The sequence below is a fragment of the Dreissena polymorpha genome, chromosome 3, assembly GCF_020536995.1.
Source record: "Dreissena polymorpha isolate Duluth1 chromosome 3, UMN_Dpol_1.0, whole genome shotgun sequence".
NCBI lineage: Eukaryota > Metazoa > Mollusca > Bivalvia > Myida > Dreissenidae > Dreissena > Dreissena polymorpha.
This window is the reverse complement of record NC_068357.1, coordinates 22105477-22128753: the sequence shown is the minus strand read 5'-3', so window position 1 is coordinate 22128753 and position 23277 is coordinate 22105477. Positions and strand designations below refer to the sequence as shown.

Here is a 23277-nt window from a genome sequence, read left to right as displayed (position 1 = left end):
TCTGTTCAATGACTTGAAGTTCTGTGTATTACCTTGGACATTGCCATGAGGGTTGTGTATCGTGAAGACATCTGAGTGAGCTGTGATGTCACACGATTGTCAGTCGTTGATTGGAGCAGAACCTGGGCATGCTCAGTGAGGCCGTCAAATGTCGTCTGCTTGTTTGTTACCTCCTCGTGAAAGGCCTGGGTAAGAGTAAATATGATGTTACTTTTACAAATTATAATATTAAAATTATAATATAATATTTAATTTACATTTGCAATATTATTGAATTTGTATTGCCATGCATACTTATATTTCATTTCCACTGTAAGAGTCTCATGAATCAATTAACATGTTTCATTTTCAATGTAATTGTTTCACTAAATACATTTCCTTTTTTTCTGTATCATTCTTCAAACATGCAAGAAGCTTTCCCTTCAGGATTTATTAATCATATAGTCTGGTGCTAAGACTGGTTCTTAGCACTTATTCTTCCTCAAAAACCACAAAGTAACTTAAATTCGTCTAAGAAATTCAATCCTGTTAATGAAACCAGCTCGGAAAGGTTTCCTAAAACTCACATGTTGCCTCTCTAGAAGCATGTTCTTCTCCTCGAGGGTGGACTTGAGTTCCGAGTCTGCCTTCATCTCGGACTCTGTGTCCTTGATCCACTGATTGAGTTTCTCATACTCGTCCTCGTATGTGTACCACTCGTCTCGCAGACGCTCTGGGAAAGAGATGAAATATACAATGCAATACAGAGAACAACAAATAATTATAGTTCTACAGCGAAAAGAAAATTGTGCAATACATTACTTGTTTTGAGTTTAAAAACCAACAATATTTAATATGCATATTGTCAGTTGTTAACAAATTCAAATTAAAGCCTTGTTCTGGAAAAACTGGGCTTAAAGGATATGCGTAAAATGTCAGTGTGCTCCTGAAGCACAGGTGATTTCACTGGTTACTAACAATCTTGGAGCTGGCTCCTTTCCCCCAAAATATCAATTCAAAACAACCCCAAAATTGCATGTTTAAGTTCTAAGTCCCTGGCTACTTTGAAAATATTATTGGCTACTCACATTTTTGTTAGAACTATCGTAAAGTTTCATCCAGATTAGCCTGTGCACCTAGCAGAGACATTTGTTTCGAAGAGACTTCCTTTAAATGACAAAAAATTCTTGAACGACCAGTTTTGGCAGTACAAGGCTCATACATATATTGAGCATACAAGTATTGCCTACCTAAGTTATTCTGCAGCTCATTGATGTCTGTATCGAACTGCTCAAAATCATTGGTGAGCATGTTAAGCTCCTCGCGAATTAGATCTTGGCCCTGATTGGATGTTTCTGGAAGGACGGTGTCCCCACGTGCCAGAGTGTCATCCAGTTTCTGTCGACCTCCCTCCAGGGTTCCTTGTATGTCCTGTTATAAGTTAATTGTAAAGCATAGGCCTCAAAATTTAGTAGAATTCAGTAAAGAATATCTGACATGGCTTTTCCAAATTTTATACTGTGTTGTATCATTACTATAGCATCAGTTGCTTATTTACTCTTTTTTAACATGTCTGAAAGCTAAATTATAGAGAAAACAAATAGAAACACTTAAGAATTTATTTCAACTGTCACTCCATGAAAATCACTTGGTCAACTCTTAAGTTAAACACAAATTTTATAATTCTGTGGTTACAAAGCACTAGTCAGACACCACACCCTTTTCTGTCATGCACCTATTTACTCAGAGATCTGAAGTCCCTAACAATATAAAGATATCAAAGATCACTGTTAAACAACTCCAGGCAACCAAAGTGTCCAAACAGTTTCCAGCTCAAAAGCAAAGTGAAAATGGCATATGCAACCAGCATCAAACCAGAACAGCCTGCAAGTAACTCGCAGTCTGTTCAGGTTTTATGCTGTTGTCTGCTCATCTGTATCTAAGGATTTGAAATGAAGCCTTCAAAACTTTAATCTATTGAGAAAGGTCTACAATTAAATTTAACTTTCTAAGGGCCTACAAATGGGTGACAATATGCATCTAAGTGGTAAAGGGATAAGGCCATTTTCACTTTGCTTCAGAGCGGGAAAAACAACAATCAGCACCCACCACTACTTTCTGCAGCTGAGCCTCTATGGCCGTGCGGTCGCCCCGCACATCACTGCATGCATTCATCTTGTCCACTGTACTGGAGAGCCACTCGATGGTGTCCATGTACGAGTCACGGTACTGCTGGTGGTTCTTTTGGTAACGCTCACAGTTCTGCTGTAGCTCCTGTAAACAGAGGGGAAGAAAAGGGCTGTTAGTGAAATAAAGCATTTATGAAGTTCAGTAACTATTTTTAAAACTTGTCTTGTTCAGAACTTAATGTCCCTTTATGGCTGCAAGGGTTTATCAGCTTTATTTCAACATATGAACCTTGTTCTGGAAATAATGAGGGAAACTGTGACAAAACTGTGACAAAACTTTCCGCCATAACAGGATTTTTGTTTAAGTGACTTCCTTTAAACTAACAAATTTTTGTAAATGCGGAAAATGTCGTCCATGATTAGCCTGTATTGACGTGATAAGCCTTCACAAAGCCCAGTTTTCCTTGAACAAAGCTCATATGCAAATAGCCCATCTAAGCTTTCTATAGACATATTATTAATATGGTGCAATTTATAAAAAAACTTGGGGGATAAATATCCTACTTCCCATATTGGGTACACTAAAACAGTCAAAGTTTCATAGATACCTCAAAAGTACATTTGTTGATCAATTTTGGCTTTAGAACAGTATAACTCGGCTGAAAGGAGAACAAATCACAACCCTCTTGAAGAGTCAAAGACAGTAAAAAGGTTAGCAACCAACCTTCACATTGCCACACAGCCTGTTGTACTTTTCCACAATCTGTCGTATCTGTCCGTTCAGGTTGGCGTCGGTGGCACTGGACTGCTGTAGGGACATGGCCTTCTCGTTCAGGTTGTCTATGGTGGACTGCTGGGAGTTGATGTTCAGCTGCAGGACCTGCAACAATCATAGTGAGTTTATTTAACCATTTTGGAAAAGGGGCCACGGCCTTGAGGATTTGGAAAAGTTTTGTTGTTTTAACTGAAATTATCAAATAAAATAAGTATTTTTTTGTGTGCTAACAATACTGTAAACTTGAGAATACAAGTGTTTTCAAGGTATATTAACTAAGAATTAACTTAGATAGAGCTGAATAGAAAAATTAACACAATTCTATCGACCCCAATTTTCAAAATCACACGAAAAAACACTGAATTACATTATGAAAACTTGGTAGCAAATCAGTTTGATTGTTGCAGAATGTTCAGTTTAAAATGTGCACACATTGTTTTTGCATACTTTAACAGGTTACAACAAAAAGTTGCATTAACTGGATAGCAGTTTCATTCCATGGAAAGAAGATCAGAAGAATTGTGTACAAGAAATAAGGGCAGCTGCACAGTTGAAGGCTTACATGTTTATCTTTCAATCATTGATATTGTAGACTTTAGTTTCAGCTGTACATGTATAAGCTCCGTTTTCTTGGATAAAGTAACAGGTAAGGAGTACAGATCAGCCTGGTTCAGGGACAACATGGCTTAATGCATGTGCCTATACAGATCAGCCTGGTTCAGGGACAACATGGCTTAATGCATGTGCCTATACAGATCAGCCTGGTTCAGGGACAACATGGCGTAATGCATGTGCCTATACAGATCAGCCTGGTTCAGGGACAACATGGCTTAATGCATGTGCCTATACAGATCAGCCTGGTTCAGGGACAACATGGCTTAATGCATGTGCCTATACAGATCAGCCTGGTTCAGGAACAACATGGCTTAATGCATGTGCCTATACAGATCAGCCTGGTTCAGGGACAACATGGCTTAATGCATGTGTCTAAAGTGTTGACCCAGATTACAGATCAGCCTGGTTCAGGGACAACATGGCTTAATGCATGTGCCTATACAGATCAGCCTGGTTCAGGGACAACATGGCTTAATGCATGTGCCTATACAGATCAGCCTGGTTCAGGGACAACATGGCTTAATGCATGTGTCTAAAGTGTTGACCCAGATTACAGATCAGCCTGGTTCAGGGACAACATGGCTTAATGCATGTGCCTATACAGATCAGCCTGGTTCAGGGACAACATGGCGTAATGCATGTGCCTATACAGATCAGCCTGGTTCAGGGACAAAATGGCTTAATGCATGTGTCTAAAGTGTTGACCCAGATTACAGATCAGCCTGGTTCAGGGACAACATGGCTTAATGCATGTGCCTTTACAGATCAGCCTGGTTCAGAGACAACATGGCTTAATGCATGTGCCTATACAGATCAGCCTGGTTCAGGGACAACATGGCTTAATGCATGTGTCTAAAGTGTTGACCCAGATTACAGATCAGCCTGGTTCAGGGACAACATGGCTTAATGCATGTGCCTATACAGATCAGCCTGGTTCAGGGACAACATGGCTTAATGCATGTGCCTATACAGATCAGCCTGGTTCAGGGACAACATGGCTTAATGCATGTGTCTAAAGTGTTGACCCAGATTACAGATCAGCCTGGTTCAGGGACAACATGGCTTAATGCATGTGCCTATACAGATCAGCCTGGTTCAGGGACAACATGGCTTAATGCATGTGCCTATACAGATCAGCCTGGTTCAGGGACAACATGGCTTAATGCATGTGCCTATACAGATCAGCCTGGTTTAGGGACAACATGGCAAAATGCATGTGTCTAAAGAGTTGACCCAGATTACAGATCAGCCTGGTTCAGGGACAACATGGCTTAATGCATGTGCCGAAAGTGTTGACCAAGCCTGGTTCAGGGACAACATGGCTTAATGCATGTGCCGAAAGTGTTGACCAAGCCTGGTTCAGGGACAACATGGCTTAATGAAGTGCATAAAGTGTTGACCAAGCCTGGTTCAGGGACAACATGGCTTAATGCATGTGCTTATACAGATCAGCCTGGTTCAGGGACAACATGGCTTAATGCATGTGCTTATACAGATCAGCCTGGTTCAGGGACAACATGGCTTTATGCATGTGTCTAAAGAGTTGACCCAGATTAGCCTGTGCAGTTTGCAGTGGGACAACACTTTCTGCTTTTATGGCCTTTTCTTGTAAATAGGGAGTCTCCTCTAAATAAACATCCAGTTTAGGCACCAAACAGTGACTCTGCTGCCATGGTAACTGACCTTGACCCTCTCAAGCTGCAGTTTCTTCTCCTGCAGCGTGTTCTGGAGCTGCGTCTCAAGGTGCAGCTGATTCTCAAGGTCGTTCAGCCAGCGCCGCAGCTGTTCCACACTGTCGTCATACACCGTCCACTGCGACAGAGTCCCGTCAAGTTTGTTACGTGTGTCGTTGAGGTCTGCTGACAGCGCATCATACTCCGCCTGCAGCGTCTGCATCTCGCGGCGCATGTTGTCGCGCCCTGCCACATTTGTGTTGGGCAGCACAATCTGGAGGTTGTCGAGGGAGATCTGCAGCATGTGCATGCCCTCCTCCTTGTCTGCCATCAGGTCCTGAAAGGCAGGTCAATATGGTTTAATGGTATTTATTCTTAAAAACTGTTCACTTTTTTTCAGATTGAAAGCAAACTTTAGTATAGATTTATGAATTTAGACGTTGACTTCTATTTGAACCCTTTACCACTCAGATACAAACTTTTAGGCATTTGTAATTCCTTAAAACAATTTAAATTTGAGACCTTTCTAACTAGATTCAAGATTTAAAGCCTTCATTTTCAACCCTTCGATACTTTTGAGTAGCAAGCAGCATAACACCTGAACAGACTGCGAGTCATTTGCAGGCTCTTCAGGTTTAATGCTAGTTGCATATAGCCATTTTCACTTTACTTCCAAACAGGAGAGGGTAAATGAAGAAAACTGAATACATCCAGTTTGTATCTCTTCTGTTTTTCTACTTCCTTCTAACGCTCAGCAGTTCAAACAGATTTTAGCAGGTTAACTAGAGCTTTGTCACAGACATGACATATACACCCACGTACCGCATTGACACAGACTATTTTGCATGCTGTCTTCACAAAACAAGAGAATCTAATTTATGGCGATTTTTAAGAATTATTATGCCATTATCATTTATAGCCATTTTGACCTTTGAACTCTTGAATTATTTCACATGACACGCCGTCCAATGACTGTGAACAAAATTAATGTACAGAGTTATTTTAAAATCTCATTATGAATGACATAGTTATGGCCCAGACAAGATCATTTAATGCCATTTTTGACCTTTGATAAAAGTGTGACCTTGACCTTGGAGATATCGACGTAATTCTTCAGTGCGACACACCGTCCAATTATTGTGAACAAAAGAGCCAAATGATTTTAAAATCTCACAATAAACGACATAGTTATGGCCCAGACAAGCTCATTTATGGCCATTTTTTACCTTTGAACTCAAAGTGTGACCTTGACCTTGGATATATCGACGTAATTCTTTCGCGCAACACACTGTCCAATGATAGTGAACAAATGTGCCAAATGATTTTAAAATCTCACAATAATTATATTTCATTCACAGTAATTAGTTAGATGATTTATCATGATGTTTCATAGGCAGTAATTTGAAAGATAATTAACCATGATATTTCATACATAGCAATAAGTAAGATGATTTATAGTGATATTTATTTCATAGTTTATACAAGAGCACCGCCTTGCGGGTGCAGACCGCTCATCTATTTTCTTTTAAAAGGTGAGGGGACTCTCATTTTCAATCACAAAGGAGGGGGGGATGGAGTGAAGAGGGGTGTACATGTATAGTGTGGGGGCGTGGACATTTATTACATTATCTTCCAAAATTGCGAAAAAAAATGCAAAAAATGCAAAAAAAAAATCGTGGGGGGGGGGGGGGAGATTCTTGGGTGCGATGGATGGACGGTATTTCAAACATAATATAATAAAAATAAATATTTGTGTTGTTTAACCGTTTAAAAAAAAATAAAAAATAGGGGGGGTGGGGTGGGGGTGGGGGGTATAGTGTGAGGGTGTGGTGGTCATTTATGAGATGATCTTAAAAAAAAATTAAAAAAAAATAGGGGGGGGGGGGGGGATTCGAGGGGGGGGGGGGTGGTGGGTATTCCTGGGTGCGATGGTTGGACAGTATTTCAAACATAAAATAATAAAAAGAAATATTTGTGTTGTTTAACCGTTTAAAAAAAAAAAATTGGGGGGGGGGTGGGGTGGGGGGGAGTATAGTATAGTGTGAGGGTGTGGTGGTCATTTGTGAGATGATCTTAAAAAAAAAAAAAAAAATAAAATAAAAAAATAAAATAGAGGGGGAATTCGGGGGGGGGGGGGGGGGGTATAGTAAAGTGTGAGGGTGGTAATTTGGGAGATGATCTTAAGATGATCTTCGGAGGGGGGGGGAATTCGGGGGGGGGGGGGGGGGGGGGGGTATTCTTGGGTACGATGGTTGGACGGTATTCCAAACATAAAATAATAAAAATAAATATTTGTGTTTTTTATCCGTTTCAAAAAAAACCAATTTGGGGGGTGGTGGGGGGTATAGTATAGTGTGAGGATGTGGTGGTCATTTGAGAGATGATCTTAAAAAAAAAAAAAAAAATTAGGGGGGGGGGGTTCGGTTGGGGGGGGGGGGGGGGAGAGACCCGGGGGATGGTTTGGGTGGAGTCTATTGTGGTATGTCAGGTAAGAGTAGTTTTGTCAAAGTATCAAAAAATCTAATCACATAAATAAAGAAGTTATTGCATTTTTAGCAAAATAATAATTTGACCTGGAGAGTCAAGGTCATTTAAAGGTCAAGGTAAAATTCAACTTGCCAGGTACAGTAACCTCATGATAGAATGAAAGTATATGAAGTTTGAAAGCAATAGCCTTGATATTTTACAAGTAAAGTGGATCGAAACACAAAATTTAACCATATATTAAAAGTTACTAAGTCAAAAAAGGGCCATAATTCCGTAAAAATGACAACCAGAGTTATGCAACTTGTCCTTTTACTGTACCCTTATGATAGTTTGCGAGTGTTCCAAGTATGAAAGCAATATTTATGATAGTTAAGGGGTAAAGTGGACCAAAACACAAAACTTAACAAAATTTTCAATTTTCTAAGTATAAAAAGGGCACATAATTCTGTCAAAATGCACGCCAGAGTTATCTTACTTTGCCTGCCCAGTCCCCTCATGATAGTAAGTAAGTGTACCAAGTTTGAATGCAATAGCATTGATACTTTCTGAGAAAAGTGGACCTAAACGCAAAACTTAACCGGACGCCGACGCCAACGCCAACGCCAAGGTGATGACAATAGCTCATAATTTTTTTTCAAAAAATAGATGAGCTAATAATATATGAGCAAGATAATTTATCTTGATATTTCATTCATACTAATAAGTAAGATTTATAATCTATCAATTAACAATTATAGAGAATTGTTTCGACCAATTACATGCAACCTATGCATTGTTCATGAAATGGACAATAGGTGTTGATCTCATTGTCACAAGTTTGGAAAAACTCATCTAATCTAAAAATATTGACCCATTTCATCCTCCAATGATAGTTCAATTCAAATAAGAATGGTTGATACTGTAGGTGATTTTGAAATTATTTTAAAGTGTCAGCCCTGTTTGTACCCACACATATGTAGGTTTGTGGAAAAACTTGCCCATTCTGTCAAAAAGTCTATCAAGGATTCAAAGACTAGGTACTAATAATTTTCAACTGCGTCCAACACAATGTCATAAATGTTATGAAAAAATAGATTGCCATACAAATACAAAAAAACTTAAACCAAGTTAACAAATTACTTCCAATATTTCCATAAAATATGTCTACCTTTCACCACATATATTTGTAATGTATGAAGCATAAAATAATGCACAATGTTCAACATAATAATTATGTTAAACCATGGTGTTATTACAAACATAAACCAAATATTTTTCTAGTAAATTGAAGCTTTTTGATATAGATGTCTTGCATAACACATACACCAAAGCACTTGTCCATTTGCCATTATTTGATTACACATGGTACATGCATTGCAAGAATTCCCAGAATTAGAAACATACAACTAAGCCAAGCTATAAACAATAACCAGTATGCAGAATAAATGATCATCACCAATAAAACATAAATGTTATTATTAAATTTAGCATTTCATTGTGGTGGCTTATGCTTACCGATTTACTCTGTATAAAGCAGCAAATTGTTATAAAACTTGATATATAATAAAATTAAACATGATACGAGTCAAATAATTAATTACATTACATATAAAAAGGGGTCATGTATGACTGCATATTGATATATATTTGATCAGCACTAGCAAAAACATTAAGAGCGGAACACGCTTAAGGTCAAAGTAAAACATTCGTAAAAACGTTTTACAAATGTTAAGAAATTCTGTTGATTTTTAACAATACTGACGCAATGACATCTTGTTATTTTGAAGCAAAATGTTCACAGAACCAGCACTCCAAACATCCAACTAACATCACCATTGATTGAAGCCAGTATCACACAATCTTTCCAGTAACAATAATATCCACTCATGTCAAAAAACAATATTTAACGGCAATTCATTGAAAATAATCACTAAACTGCGCTCATAATTTGTGACTAATTTCGTATTTAGGCATAAACATGTTTGTTATATGTTTCCTGACCAAATACATTAGGATTGGGTGGAGATAAATAAAACCTGAGGATGTTTTAAAATTTAATAAATATACAAAAACTTTTCATTAATAGCACCAAACATTGTAAAAAATGTTATTACTTTCTACAAAAAAAAATGTAGAAACACAGATCATAACACTTTTTTCTGATATATTTTTCCTTTAAAGACGTTTCAACGTTTTTTTGTATAACTGAAAAACATTTTCTGTATGTAATATATATGAAATTTTACTGTTAAGGAACAGAAAATATATGTTATTTACAAAAAACAAACTTTTTAAAGCTTTTGTATGCAAAATACACTTGGTAAAAGAGTGTATTCTGTGCCCATTAATTATTATCCTTACTGGATAGGAAACTGAACAATTAAATTATTAAAAAAAATAATAATAATGACAGAAAAAAATGAAAATTTGACAAACTCAACAAAATGATCAAGGGTCATGGAAAGTCTGGTAACATGAAAAACAAACATATTTTTTGTATGTCCTAAGTGCCTCTAATGACACCGCTTAACTACACGACTCCAATTACTAGCATATATCTCATCACATACCTGGAGTTTCTCGATTCTCTCCTGCACGGATCGCTTGTCTCCCTTGACATCAGCCTGTGACTGCAGCTTCCTGCGCATGGCCACCACCCACGACTTGCACTGCTCGAAGGAACCTGTGTAGGCCTGGTGGTCAAGTACGTACTGCTCCCAGCGTCGACACAGCTCCTGAAAACATCCCATCAGTATTAAATTTATTTAATCCTTTACAACTTAGATATGCACTGATGAGCAGACTGCGAGTTACTTGCATGCTGTTCTGAATTAATGCTGGTTGCATAAAGCCATTTTCATTTTGCTTCAAAAGGGGGGGGGGTGGGGAACATATGAATACATAGGTTATTGGACAACATTATTCAGATTTATGTAACTCTTTACTGCTTAGATACGCACTTTGATGTTCTACACTGCAAAACACTGCACAGTAACACGTTAAAAAAAAACTTGTCACATCAATGTCAACAGATTTTTTAAACATGCTTGGTGCAATTAGTTGCAGCACATTTTTGCAGGGTTTGTTTTAATTACATTTTATTTGTTAATTTTCAGACTTTCGCTATTAGGCTAAACCAGCCTCCATAGATAATAAGCTAACCAATATGTATCACATTAGGGTCTTTTATAAGAAATCTTGAATTTGATCTTGACCTCCATAGGTAACAAGTAAATTCGTTGAAAGGTATCCCCCGCCAAATATAAATTTTGTAACAGACAGACGGGAAAGACAAATTCAATATCCCTCCGCCATTTGCAGGGGATAATAAGCTAACGGAGGCAAATCACGAGCCAATATTTTACAAGAAATGTTAGCCACATACCTTGACAGTGACCTTCAGGGTCTGGTACTTGGAGGCGAGCTGTGATGCCTGACTGATCACACGAGTGTCCGTGCTAACCCTCACCAGATCCTGCGCAGAGTCACTCAGAGAATCAATATCACCTTGACGACCGTTCAACTCCTCCTGGAGCTTCCTCAGTCTCTCCAGCTGTGTTTGCTTGTCCTTGAGCGTGGCCTTGAGCTCCGTGTCCTTGACCTTGAGCTCAACCTCCTTAAGCCAGGAGTTGCAGCGCTCGTACCAGGAGTCAAACTCCTTCCATTGGTCCATACAGTTCTCCAGGTCTTTCTTGGTCTGGAATATTTGGGGTCAAAATATTGGTATAGTGACCTGGCCAAGACCTCTTGAGAAAAAGTAACAAATAATAAAAGAACTATAAACTAACTGAAATTGCTTTACTTCCAGCAAACATTCCATTTGCGAACACAATTTATTAAAATAGGAAATATACCCAAAATGCACAGGATAATCATGGACAACACTTTCCTCCTAAAATGGATTTTCACTTCATAAGAGAGTTCATTACAAAAATTACCGCAAAAGCAGATAGATCAACTGACCTTTTGCAGGGCTGTTACAAATGCCTCCCAGTCGGCCCTCAAAGCCTCGGTCTCCCTGACGATGCTGTCCTTGCCCTGAGGGGCAGTGTTAGGGAGCACTTTCTCAGCTAGTGCCACAATGTTCTTCACCTTTGGCTCTCCCTCCATCTTTGTTGCCAGAATGTCCTACAATGTGGGTTACATACCACTATTATATAGAGGTTTGATTGGATTTCACTTGCCTGCAGGTGTGAATGTGTTTGTTTGAATATTTTCAAGTGAAAAACCTTATGGTTTGCGTGCTCTCAGTATACTTTCATTTCTCTGGGAACAAACTAAAGTGGCTAAAAGAAATGTGTCCAGTGTAGACATTAAAAAAATCTGCAGGATTAAGTTTTGTTTGCATACTTAAACATTCCTGAAAATGTTTTTTTAAATAATCTATTACTAAAATGTATTACAATCAAGAGCAAACAAACCATTGGTAGAATGTTTTGTAGTAAATGCCTTACAAAAATGCAGATTCTATATTCTGACAACAAGTCAAAGCAGAAATAAATGTTTTTATGCTATAAACACTTAAAAATGATGTGCAATTGGAAGAATATATGTTTATACACAAACATTACTCAAAGTAGCAATTTGAATTACCAGTAATCCACACTCATGCATACATTTCATAAATAAATAGCGTTATAAAATAAAGTTATTCTAAATGGCATAATGTCTTTAGTTACCCAGTAAAATAACTTCATCATTTTAAAATCTTATAGCATCCGCTAAATATTATAATCAATTTTAAGCTAGAAACATAGGCACTTTCATAGTCCGGACAGTAACTGGACACAAATCAACAGTAATGAGCATTTCAAAATACAAACAACTTATGAAACCATTTTTAAAACATTATGCCATTCTTACTTAAATGAGTACATATTGGTAATGAGATGCATGCATGTATACATATCCAGAAAATTAAAACATAAACAGCACATGCAAACTGGAAAAGTGTAGTTCTCAAGTTTTGCAAGCAAAAACAAATAAATACGTATTCAAAGTAAAGAGAACTGAAATTCTTTTAATACTAATATAATTTATAAATGAAAATAAAATAAAAGTGTTTAGTCGTGTAAATAACAGTGGACAACAATGATCACAACTTAGATTGTTTCAAACCAAAACTTATATACATGTATAAATATCTAATTGTTATGGTGACTGATGCAAACATAAAATTGAAATGAATTCTAAACAAACAAAATCGCAAAAACAAAAATAAGTTATTTGAAAGTTTAATAATTGATGGATAAATAAATGAGCCAAACTCTGTGAAAAGGGGGTTTAATGCAAGTGCGTAAAGTGTCATCCCAGATAAGCCGGTGCAGTCTGCACAGGCTAATCAAGGACAACACTTTCCGCCTACAATTGATTTTTGCTAATAAGAAACATTCTTAAAACGAAAGGCGTAAAGTGTCGTCCCTGATAGGCCTGTGTGACTGTACAGGCTTATCTGGAACGAAACTTTATGCACATGCATTAAACCCCTTTTTCACAGAGCGTAGCTCAAATTCAAGAACAAGAGGCCCATGAGGGCCTGAATCACTCTACTGGCTGGAATCGATAGGGCTCAAGCCTTGATAGTATGAGCAATCTGAGTAAGTTTTAAATAAACAGACCCAAAATGGGAAATTTATCGCATAAACAAGAAGAAACGTAAAATTTAAACTTCAAATGGCTCCTTTTCAACAATAAGTTGGACAAATTTTCTTCACTCTCAATGGGCTTCTGGCCCTTGATGATATAAAACATCCGTTGAAGTTTCAAAAGGATAGAACTTTATATGTAAACAAACAAGAAATGTGTTTGTCGGAAACACTATGTCCCCTTCTGCGCCGCTTTTATTTTTTTTTTACCTTTAACCTTGAAGGATGACCTTCACCTTTCACCACTCAAAATGTGCAGCTCAATGAGATACACATGCATGCCAAATATGAAGTTGCTATCTTCAATATTGCAAAAGTTATGGCAAAATGTTAAAGATTTTCATTTTTTCTCAAATTCAAGGGGAGATAGTTCTGGACTTACAACTCCAATATTGCTCATTTTAGAGTTTGACTCATCATTCAGATAAAGACACTGTGCAAGTTATGAAATGATTGGATGAAAACTGTGGACTTTATTGCGTAAACAACCCTTATTTCGCAATTTTCTCAAATTCAAGGGGAAATAATTCGTGACTATTTACTCTGATGTAACCCATTTTCAATAGGGTTCGAGTCCTCATTAATATAAAGACACTGAACAAGTTTGAAAAGAATCGGATGAAAACTGTAGACTTAATCGCGTAAACAAGAAAAAGTCTTACGCGTGCACGCACGGACCACAGAAACCACGCCATGACATAAGCTCTTCAGGCCTTCGGCCAGTAGAGCTAAAAAACAACACTTATTTGTGTCCATAACACAAGAACATAAAACATTGTACACTTTTCAACATGGACGCATACCATTTTCACTGCTAATATTTCAACATTCAACTAGCAAAACAAAATATACACAATGTATTTATATAAATATAATTTGGAAATGTTAGCTTTAAGTTAATTTCTGAAGTTTCCATCACCGAAATTGTATTAAATTTTGTTAAATAGCATGTTTTGGGGTATAAAAACTTATTTAAGGAGTTGGGGTATAAAAACTTATTTAAGGAGGAGTATAATATTTTGGTTTAAAACTGAATATAGAATAATAATATGAGACAATAATATTTTAAATGCACCATATAGAATAATAATATGAAACAATAATATTTTAAATGCACCATACATTGGCTTTATGTTTTATAAACTGCCAAACTCGATCCAATCTTAAAAAACAACACCAAAAACCCAACCACTGCAAATGGTACTTTGTTTTCTAAGAGTGTGTGTTAAAAGAAAAACTGCAAAATAAAACAATACAAGTGCCTAAAATGGAAATCTGAATGAAAGTAAAAAAGCATTTTTTGGAAATTGTTTTTCTTTTTCTAATTTCCTGACAATAGTTTGCCTAAAAAGCAAGTAAAAGCAGTCAGAAATGATCTTATTTCACTTTTTTTTTTTCGATGACTATAGAAACAGAATGTAACAGCTGAAGGGATGAAAATCTTCGACAAATGTTGCGAGCTCAGCACTTTGGCAACTAGTTTGGCCATGAAAACATCTGGCTAAAGACTACCACTGTCAAGCTTGCATGTGCAGAGGACTTTAAATTTAATTGGGCTTTAATGCATGTGCGTAAATTGTTGTCCCAGATTAGCCTGTGCAGTCCGCACAGGCTAATAAGGGAAGACAGGTTCCATTTTATATTTTTCGTTTAAAGAGTCTCTTCTTAGCAGAAATCCAGTTTAGGCTGAAAGTGTCGTCCCTGGGGACTGCACAGGCTTATCTGGGACGACACTTTAAGCACATGCATTAAACCCCCTTTTCACAGAGCGTGACTCAATTAAAATGAACAAGATAAATCCTATATTGAAAACTTGTAGTATTACCAATGTCGTGTATTAGAAGCACATATCAAGTTTGTCTTGAACAGATTGTCATGTCAAAAATTGGTGTTAGGTTGTTCAAGTTCAGCTTGTGTAATTTCCAAATACCGATAATGGAAATGCTCAAAGTGTACAAGGTCTTGCCATCAAATAAACTAGAGTGCCAACTTGTAACAAGAGCACCGCATTATGGGTGCCGACGCTTGGCTGCAGGTGCAGTTGTTTTTTTAGAGGTCACAGTGACCTTGACCTTTGACCTAGTGACCCCAAAATGGGTGTGGCGTGTAGAACTCATCAAGGTGCAACTTCATATGAAGTTTCAAAGTTGTAGGTGGAAGCACTTTGATTTGAGAGCAAAATGTCAAGGTTTTAGCATGACGCGGACGTCACATTGACCTGGCTATGACAACATCTCGGGTTTTCTCCGAAAACACCGAGCTAATAAAATAAGCATGTTCCAAGATTTGGATCACATTTATCAGGTTTGATGATGAATATTTACCTTATTTGACTTAAAGAGCAGACAACATGAGTGAAGCAAATTTCAGATTATTCCAGGGCCATGGGGCCAGTTATCCTACTCAGCCAACATTTTAAGACAACAAATATTGCGCCCAAGTCTAATGATGACATAATTAAAACTAGGTAAGTAAAAGGGCAGAGTATGTTAATTGGCAAATTGTGTATACTTAAATGGCCATTATTCATGAAAGTTTCATCCCATCTAGCAGTTTATTGATTTAAATATAGATTATATGTCTGCAAACATCAATAAGTTTCATGATTATCCGTTTTTAAACTGGTTTAGTTACAGAGTGGACAATTCTAATATGAATTTTGTTTCATTCAAGGGCCATAATTCGGAGGTGCTTCACGCAACTGGCTATTTCAAGCATAGTCGAGAAAAATCCAACTAAAATTATCAAAATGTTTTATGATGATCTGATTATAACTCATTGACTTATGAAGGGGACATCGTTCGTCTAAATGATGTAGTTAAAATTCCAGTGAAAAACTAATTACAAAATGTGTGCATTAGTATGTACTTCCACAATCTTAAGACTTATATGTGATAGATTTTGAGTCTGTGAGAATCTGTTCACGGCTTTGAATAAATGCTTTCAATATGATACAACTTAACTTATATGTCAAACATTAAGTTCTAAATAAATATTTACTCTACGTAAACACGAGAAAACCAAGAGGAAGAAAACAAGGAAAGAACAATGCAGGATGTAAAAAACTTACACAACGACGCTGTTTTATTGAGAAAAATCACAGAAAATTAAATAAAGACATATTTTGAATGCAACAACACTTTTATGCGCACAGATGCTACGCATGCTCATATCAAATAATTTTCATTCTAAATTCTTGATCTTATGATTATTCATTTTTCAGCAACTCTATTAACTCGATTATTAATTAGGTTACACACCACTCTTACATCATAAAAAATGTCAGCACAAACAATATTACAAATTATTTATGTTAGAATAATTAAACAATAATTTCAAACACAATTCATGGTTATTTGTTGTACTGGTCGGGCATTGGATGGATAGTTTAGAACTGCTAGTCTTCAGAAACCATTGCAAAACTTGTGCATAACTTCAAACATTGTGAGGAGGCTTCAGGAACAAAATGCATCGAGGTAATTATTTAAGGATGCCTACCATTCTCTGTGTATTACAAATGAAACATAATAGTAGGAAATGATCACATTTGCTGAATTAGTCAAATCAAAGTCAAATTATTATTGTTATTCAAACAAAGCAATTTGCATATAAACTAACTGCAAATAACACTTATTTAAACTATAAAAGACATTATTAGTTGATTAATAGCATATAAAATAATTTCCAATATTTTAAACCAGTAACAAATATAACTGTTTGAAAACAAATCGTTTAAATGGAAATATACATAGTAACAAAGAAATTACTAGCGGGGAATTATGAATTATCACTGAACATTTAAAGCTATAACAGAAGACACATACAAAGAACATGTCCATGAAATCAAACCCCAGCACCTTGGTGGCTCTTACTTTTTTCAGAATTTCTCTATCAATTGACTGTAACCATAGATACCAGTTAAAACACACAGAAAGAATTTTTGGTCACTTTTAAATATATATATTAAACCATTTGTTAATACAAAATAGTCCATGCGTAATATGTATGTTTAAAAAATATAAAAAGTCAATAAAACCTTCACAGCTTTTACATCCAGAAAATATAATCAAATCTTTCAAACAAAAATTAAATATCACAGAATAAAGAGATCTGATTGGATGCTATTTTAAGAAAGCTAGACTGGTTCACTACTTCATTTTAGCAAGATGCTTACCTGTATTTTGTCCAGTCTGTTTTGAATAGTGTGCCTGTCACCCGCAATGTCTGCACAAAGGGATAATTTCTCTCGAATGCTGTTGAGCCATTCTATGCACTGGTTGTAGGCGTCGTTATACTGCTGATGATCAGCAACAAATCCTTCATACTGATGCACTCGCTCCTGAAAACATGCAATTGTTGCTGAAGACAGTTCATATTTTGAGCCACATTCTAGGAAAACTGGGCTTAATGCATGCATATAAAGCGTCCTCCAGGATAAGCCTGATCAGTTCGCTTATCAAGGGACAATACTTTCCAACTACACTGGATTTTTGTTTGGAAGGGACCTGAAAATGAAATGAAAAATTCCATAAAAACATCCTTAGTGTCGACCCTGATAAGCCTGTGCAAACTGCACAGGCTAATATGGTGTAACACTTTGTGCAACTGCATTAAGCCCAGTTTTTTCCAAACACAGTTATATTTATTAAATTATGTTCTGATCAATACTAAATTATGTTTGATTTTGTATGATGCTCAATGATCTAAGCAAAAAACTGAATAGCATTATTTTTATTTTTTTTTAAGTAAAAAGCAATCACAAAGAAGTTACATAATGATAATTTTAAGCAATGTATAAAAATGATGACATATAAGACATGAGCTGTCCATAGAAAACGCGCTCAGCTATTTTTCTTCTTTGATAGTATAATTAATATTTTCTTTCAGTAACCTTAATTCCAGGTAAGAGTTATGGAACTTCTGTTCAGTGATCCAAAACACAGACCCTGAACACATGTGCGAAGTTTCAATCCAATACATTAAGCAGACACTGTGATATGAAAATGTTTCACTTTTACTTCAACCAGAGCATTTCATGGACCGCTTGCCTGATTTGGGTGAGAAGTATAGCTCTGACTATCAGTGAATAGTCCAGATAAAAATGAACCATTGAAGGAAATGGAGAAAACATATGACTTGCATAAAAAATTTAAAATAGCCAAATTATGAGGCATGGAAATGATCAAATATGACTAAAACTGTTTGCAAAGCCGCCGTCACTAGCATTTAAGACATCAACATTCACTGATTTTCAATCTAGGATAACTGGGCTCGCAGACATCAATGTTCACTCTATTTCAATCACTAACCTTAGCGAGGCTGCACAGCTTTGAATATCTGGCCCCAGTCTGGGACACAAAGTTAGACAACTGTGTATCGCTGCTACTCTGAACAAGGGTCCTAGCTTTGTCGTCAACAGAATCTATGACTCTCTGGTATGACAACACATCCTGGTGCAATACTTTGAAGTTCTGAAGTTGTGATTTCTTCTCCTCTAATGTGGACCTTAGTGGCGCCTGACCCTCCAGTTGAATTTCTGCATCCCTAAGCCATTGCTCCACCTGCAGTATTATTGATGTTTTTTTTCAGATGTTTGGCTGTTTTTGGCCCCATTCCAAATTTGAACAGTACATATTTTTCTCAAATTACTGCCTAAAATTGTCAATTGAAGGTTTCCTTTTTTTACTGAACGCATTCATTTAATTTATTTCCTTATGTAGCTCTACATAATGAACCTTGGAAAATATAATATTGGAAACACTTTAAATTTAAAAATATTTCTTAGCAAATAATAAAATACACCTACTTCCAAATTATAATGAAAACAAACAACATGATTTTTCCTAATCCAAAGGGCCCTGGCAAAATAACAAAAAAATCATTAAAAAAACTAACCTGTCCATAACTGTCATCAAATGTTGTCCACTGCACCAGAGCAACTTCAAGTTTTCGCTGGGCGGACGACAGATCGTCAAACAGGCTTTCCCAGTTTAATTTGTGCTGACGTAATTCTTGGCGCACACGTTCGCGACCCTCTGTAGCTGTATTTGGGTAGAGTGTCTCTCCTGCTTCTATGGCCTGGTTAAGTCTGGCAAATCCTGTGTCCCTCTCCGCTATCAATTCCTGGAAATATATGAATACATGTGCAGACATCTTTTAATTGAAATCAATCGCAAGGAATGAAAATACATTCAAATGATTAAGCTGACTTTTAAATACAAAAAACAAATCAAATGTTTGATGATAGTTTCCAGCAAATTTAAGCAAATAAATAAACATCTTGTAGCTATAAATTACAACTTTAATATTTATGTTTATATATTACATCAATATCCTGTAATAATGATAAAATCTTCACAATTTGTATTCTGACAAGGACTTATGGTCTTTAATCTTAAGAAGAAAGTTTTAAAGAAAACGTGTATCAAATTACAAAGCATATATCCCAAGTGCAGACATGCCTGTATTCTTTCAAGTTGTTAAGCTTCAAGATCTTCCGTCTTGCTCTGTGAAAACTGGGCTTAATGCATGTGCGCTAATTATTGTACCTAATTAGCCTGTGCAGTCTGCAACGGCTCATCAGGGATGACACTTTTCGCCTGAACAAGATTTTTGCTAAGAAAAGACTTATTTTGAACTTTAAATAAATTAAAAGCGGCAAGTGTCGTACATGAATAGTCTGTGTGTGAACTACAAAGGCTAATCTGGGACAGTACTTAACGCACATGCATTACACCCACTTTTCACAGAGCTATGACGTACCTGTATTCTCTCTAGACGTTCCTCAAGCTCCTGTCGGGAACCGGACGTGTCAGCATTGTCAGCAAACCTCTCCTTGGCATTGGCCAGCCATACTCCACATTCGTGAGACTTGTCACGGTATGATTTGTGGTCGGCAACGTTTTGTTCGCACTTCTTTAGTATGTCCTAAATTGGGTAGAAAAATGTTAAATTATAAAAACCTGATCTTTTGAATGTCTGCTCAACAATTTTCATGTGAACATTATTTTTTCAAAACCATAATACTTGAAAGCAATGAATTCTGAATTTCTATTTTGATTGATTTAGACATACTCTATTATACTTTGTACTTAACCCCTACAACTAAGCAATTTAAGTTGGTACCATGCATTAAGTCTAAATTTACTATGAACACTACAATCACATGACTCATGTTCTGAAAAATAATTGAGCCACGCTCTGTGAAAAGGAGGTTTAATGCATATGCGTAAAATGTTGTCCCTAATTAGCCTGTGCAGTTCGCACAGGCTATTCAGGGACGACACTTTAGGCTTTTATGATATTTTCTGTTTAAAGAAAGTCTCTTCTTAGCAATAATCCAGTTTGGGGCGGACACTGTCGTTCCTGATTAGCCTGTGTGGACAGTATAGGCTAATCTGGGACGACACTTTACACATATGAATTAAACCCCCTTTTAACAGAGCATGGCTCAATTAAAAAAATAATCTACCTGATAATAAAAATGTGCAGCACAGTTTAAAAATAAAAAAGACTCCTCATTTCCTCAAATCATAATGGCACCACAGTGACCTACTTTTACTGCCATAGTAAGAGCCTGGTATCGCGATGTCAGTTGAGAGATGGATGTGTTCACTCTGGTTTCACCCGTAATCTGCATCAGCGTTTGAGACTCGTCGGAGAAACGGTCCACCTCCCGCTGACGAGACTTGATCTCCTGCATCAGGTCCTGCAAAATATTTCAAATTTGTAACTATTGCAAAGTTGTATTTATCCTTCAATTTTAAGTTTATGAAAAAGCTTAGAAATATCTTTGTTCAATGGCCAATGTTTACTTTGGCAGTTTCATTAACTTTCAAGATATGTTTTTAGTATGTATTGAGTTACATCTATGAAAACGCTAATTGTTTCTTTCTTTTTTACAACAACAGTATATTGAAAAGTAGGCCTTGAAAAATCCACTAGTCCGCTCAAATTTGAAAGAGAAGGTGAAGGTCAGATGATTAAAGTTTGTTTAAAATATGACCAGCAGCTCAAGTGCTTTTTCCAGATTAAAGTATACATCAATGCCAACATTTCTTCAACAACTTGAAAACAATTTGAAAAAGATGGACATTGGTAAGATAGTTATTTCTGCGAAGTATTTAATTCAATTTAAAGTGAGCATTATCAATTAATGGCCTTTTTATATTGTTGGTTCAAAATAAGGGAAAAAATCATGACAAACAGATTCAACAGAGTAGCCAAATTTATCAACATATTTTGTATCAATCAATTGTCTTTCTGCTGAAGTTAAGAAAAAAAGGTTCTGATTGCTTATTATCAAAAATACTTCTTTTATAATGAAAAAATGCAGGTTGAGCAGATTTAACTGTAGGTTGATCAGCTATGGAACACATTTTCAAGGTGTATATTGTCCACAACAAATGGGTAAATTGTATTGTGGAATGATTGGGTAAACATCACAAGAGCACAATTAAAAAACTATTGCTTTTGGTTGGTTTACATTAGGTGTAATACAACACAGTGGGCACTTGAACACCAATCTATCTACTGGAAATCTAAATCAACACATCACTGAAATTCACAATCTAATGTATAACATGATCCCAGTGTTTCAACCACCAACTGAAAACCATAATCCTCGGTTAAAACTGAGAACATTAAAACAATACTATTTTCAATAATATGTGTAACCCATGTGAAAGGCGTGGGACCCCAGACATTTTCAATAAATATTACCGAAGTCCGGTATTATTTACAAACTGGTGGTCTTCCTGTCTGACAAAAAAATTGAAATTTATACGAAACTTTGAATCTGTTTACAAAATATTAACTGGCATATGTTTATTTTACTTCTACAGACAGTTTAACAATAAAATAGAACAGTCCATTACTGTCAGCGCTGGTGACTCTAACTGCTATTCTTAGGACCAGTCATATCCTGAATTCAGTTATGTGACCAAAGCGAAACACAACAGTTTTTCCTTAGTTGAAAAGACATTTACTGGTTTCAATCCTTGATATGATTGTTAAACAAAAGCTGGGAACCATACAAACAGCCTCTTCTTCTTGACCTTGTCAATATATGACACGAAAGTAAGCATTTCAAAACGCTGTAAAGTTTCATTGAGGGTTTAATATAGGGTTTAATATTGTGGTTTAAAAATACTTATTATTCACACAAAAAATTACAAAGCTTTCTTCCCTTTTGATTGAAAGTTTTACCATATGTTATAAAAGAACGCCAAAAGAACACCTCTAAATTTAGTTCTCACTTTCTTGTACTTTAAATTGTTAGAAGATTAGGAACGTCAATATGATAGAAATATATTGATTTGAAGGTATTTTATCTGGTTTGCGTAAAAGAAGATCGAGGTTCTCTAAAATCTCGTAAGGTCCTGTAAGGTTCAAAAGTTACATAACAACATGTCCTTTAAGATTTTTCTTGTCTTTCGCATGGGTTGTAATGCGTAAGGGAATACATGATAAAGGATAAGTTTTCAAAATGTGCACCCACAAAACAAAAATAAATATGTGAAAAACTTCTCTATTTTGCACTTAAGGGTTATTCAAAGAGATTAAATAAGATATTAATTTGTTATGTGAAGGCAAAAAAGATCATGTTTTATTGTTTTCGTGTTCTCATTCTAATATAACACCACCCAAGCAATTTAACCCAAAGTGTGCAAAGGAATTCAAATATGGAACAAATGATGTGAAAGCGACAGATGGTGAAAACAAACAAATAACAATTAATCTGCTGTTATAAGAAATAGAAGCAATATATATTTTTAATTCAATACATTTTTGGAATATCACAAAATATATTTATGTACCTATTTATTGCTTTAAAATATACAATGGTAATGAACACAATTATACTGTATAGCCATCAAATTAAGTAAAAATGTGAACCATTTACATGTGTACATGTTTGTTTTGAACTAAATAAGTTGCACGACAATGTGCAAGACACAGTGTACACAAACCCAGCAAGCATAACCCCTTGCCAA

General features: G+C 36.1%; 1 protein-coding gene across 2 annotated transcripts in view; it reads right to left on the bottom strand.

The window, feature by feature from the left end:
* The window catches only part of LOC127873262 (muscle-specific protein 300 kDa-like), a 229236-nt gene that overhangs the window by 184802 nt on the left and 21157 nt on the right, over positions 1-23277 (bottom strand). For both annotated transcript variants that reach the window (XM_052417036.1, XM_052417035.1), the window contains exons 21-35: positions 20838-20990; positions 20045-20209; positions 19178-19405; positions 18592-18843; positions 17457-17621; positions 16353-16361; positions 11601-11765; positions 11023-11334; positions 10208-10372; positions 5182-5508; positions 2833-2988; positions 2089-2253; positions 1230-1410; positions 567-712; positions 33-185 (exon numbers count right to left, since the gene is read on the bottom strand). In XM_052417036.1, the coding sequence (XP_052272996.1) occupies positions 33-185; positions 567-712; positions 1230-1410; positions 2089-2253; positions 2833-2988; positions 5182-5508; positions 10208-10372; positions 11023-11334; positions 11601-11765; positions 16353-16361; positions 17457-17621; positions 18592-18843; positions 19178-19405; positions 20045-20209; positions 20838-20990 (2742 nt within the window). The remainder of the gene's footprint in view (positions 1-32; positions 186-566; positions 713-1229; positions 1411-2088; positions 2254-2832; positions 2989-5181; positions 5509-10207; positions 10373-11022; positions 11335-11600; positions 11766-16352; positions 16362-17456; positions 17622-18591; positions 18844-19177; positions 19406-20044; positions 20210-20837; positions 20991-23277) is intronic.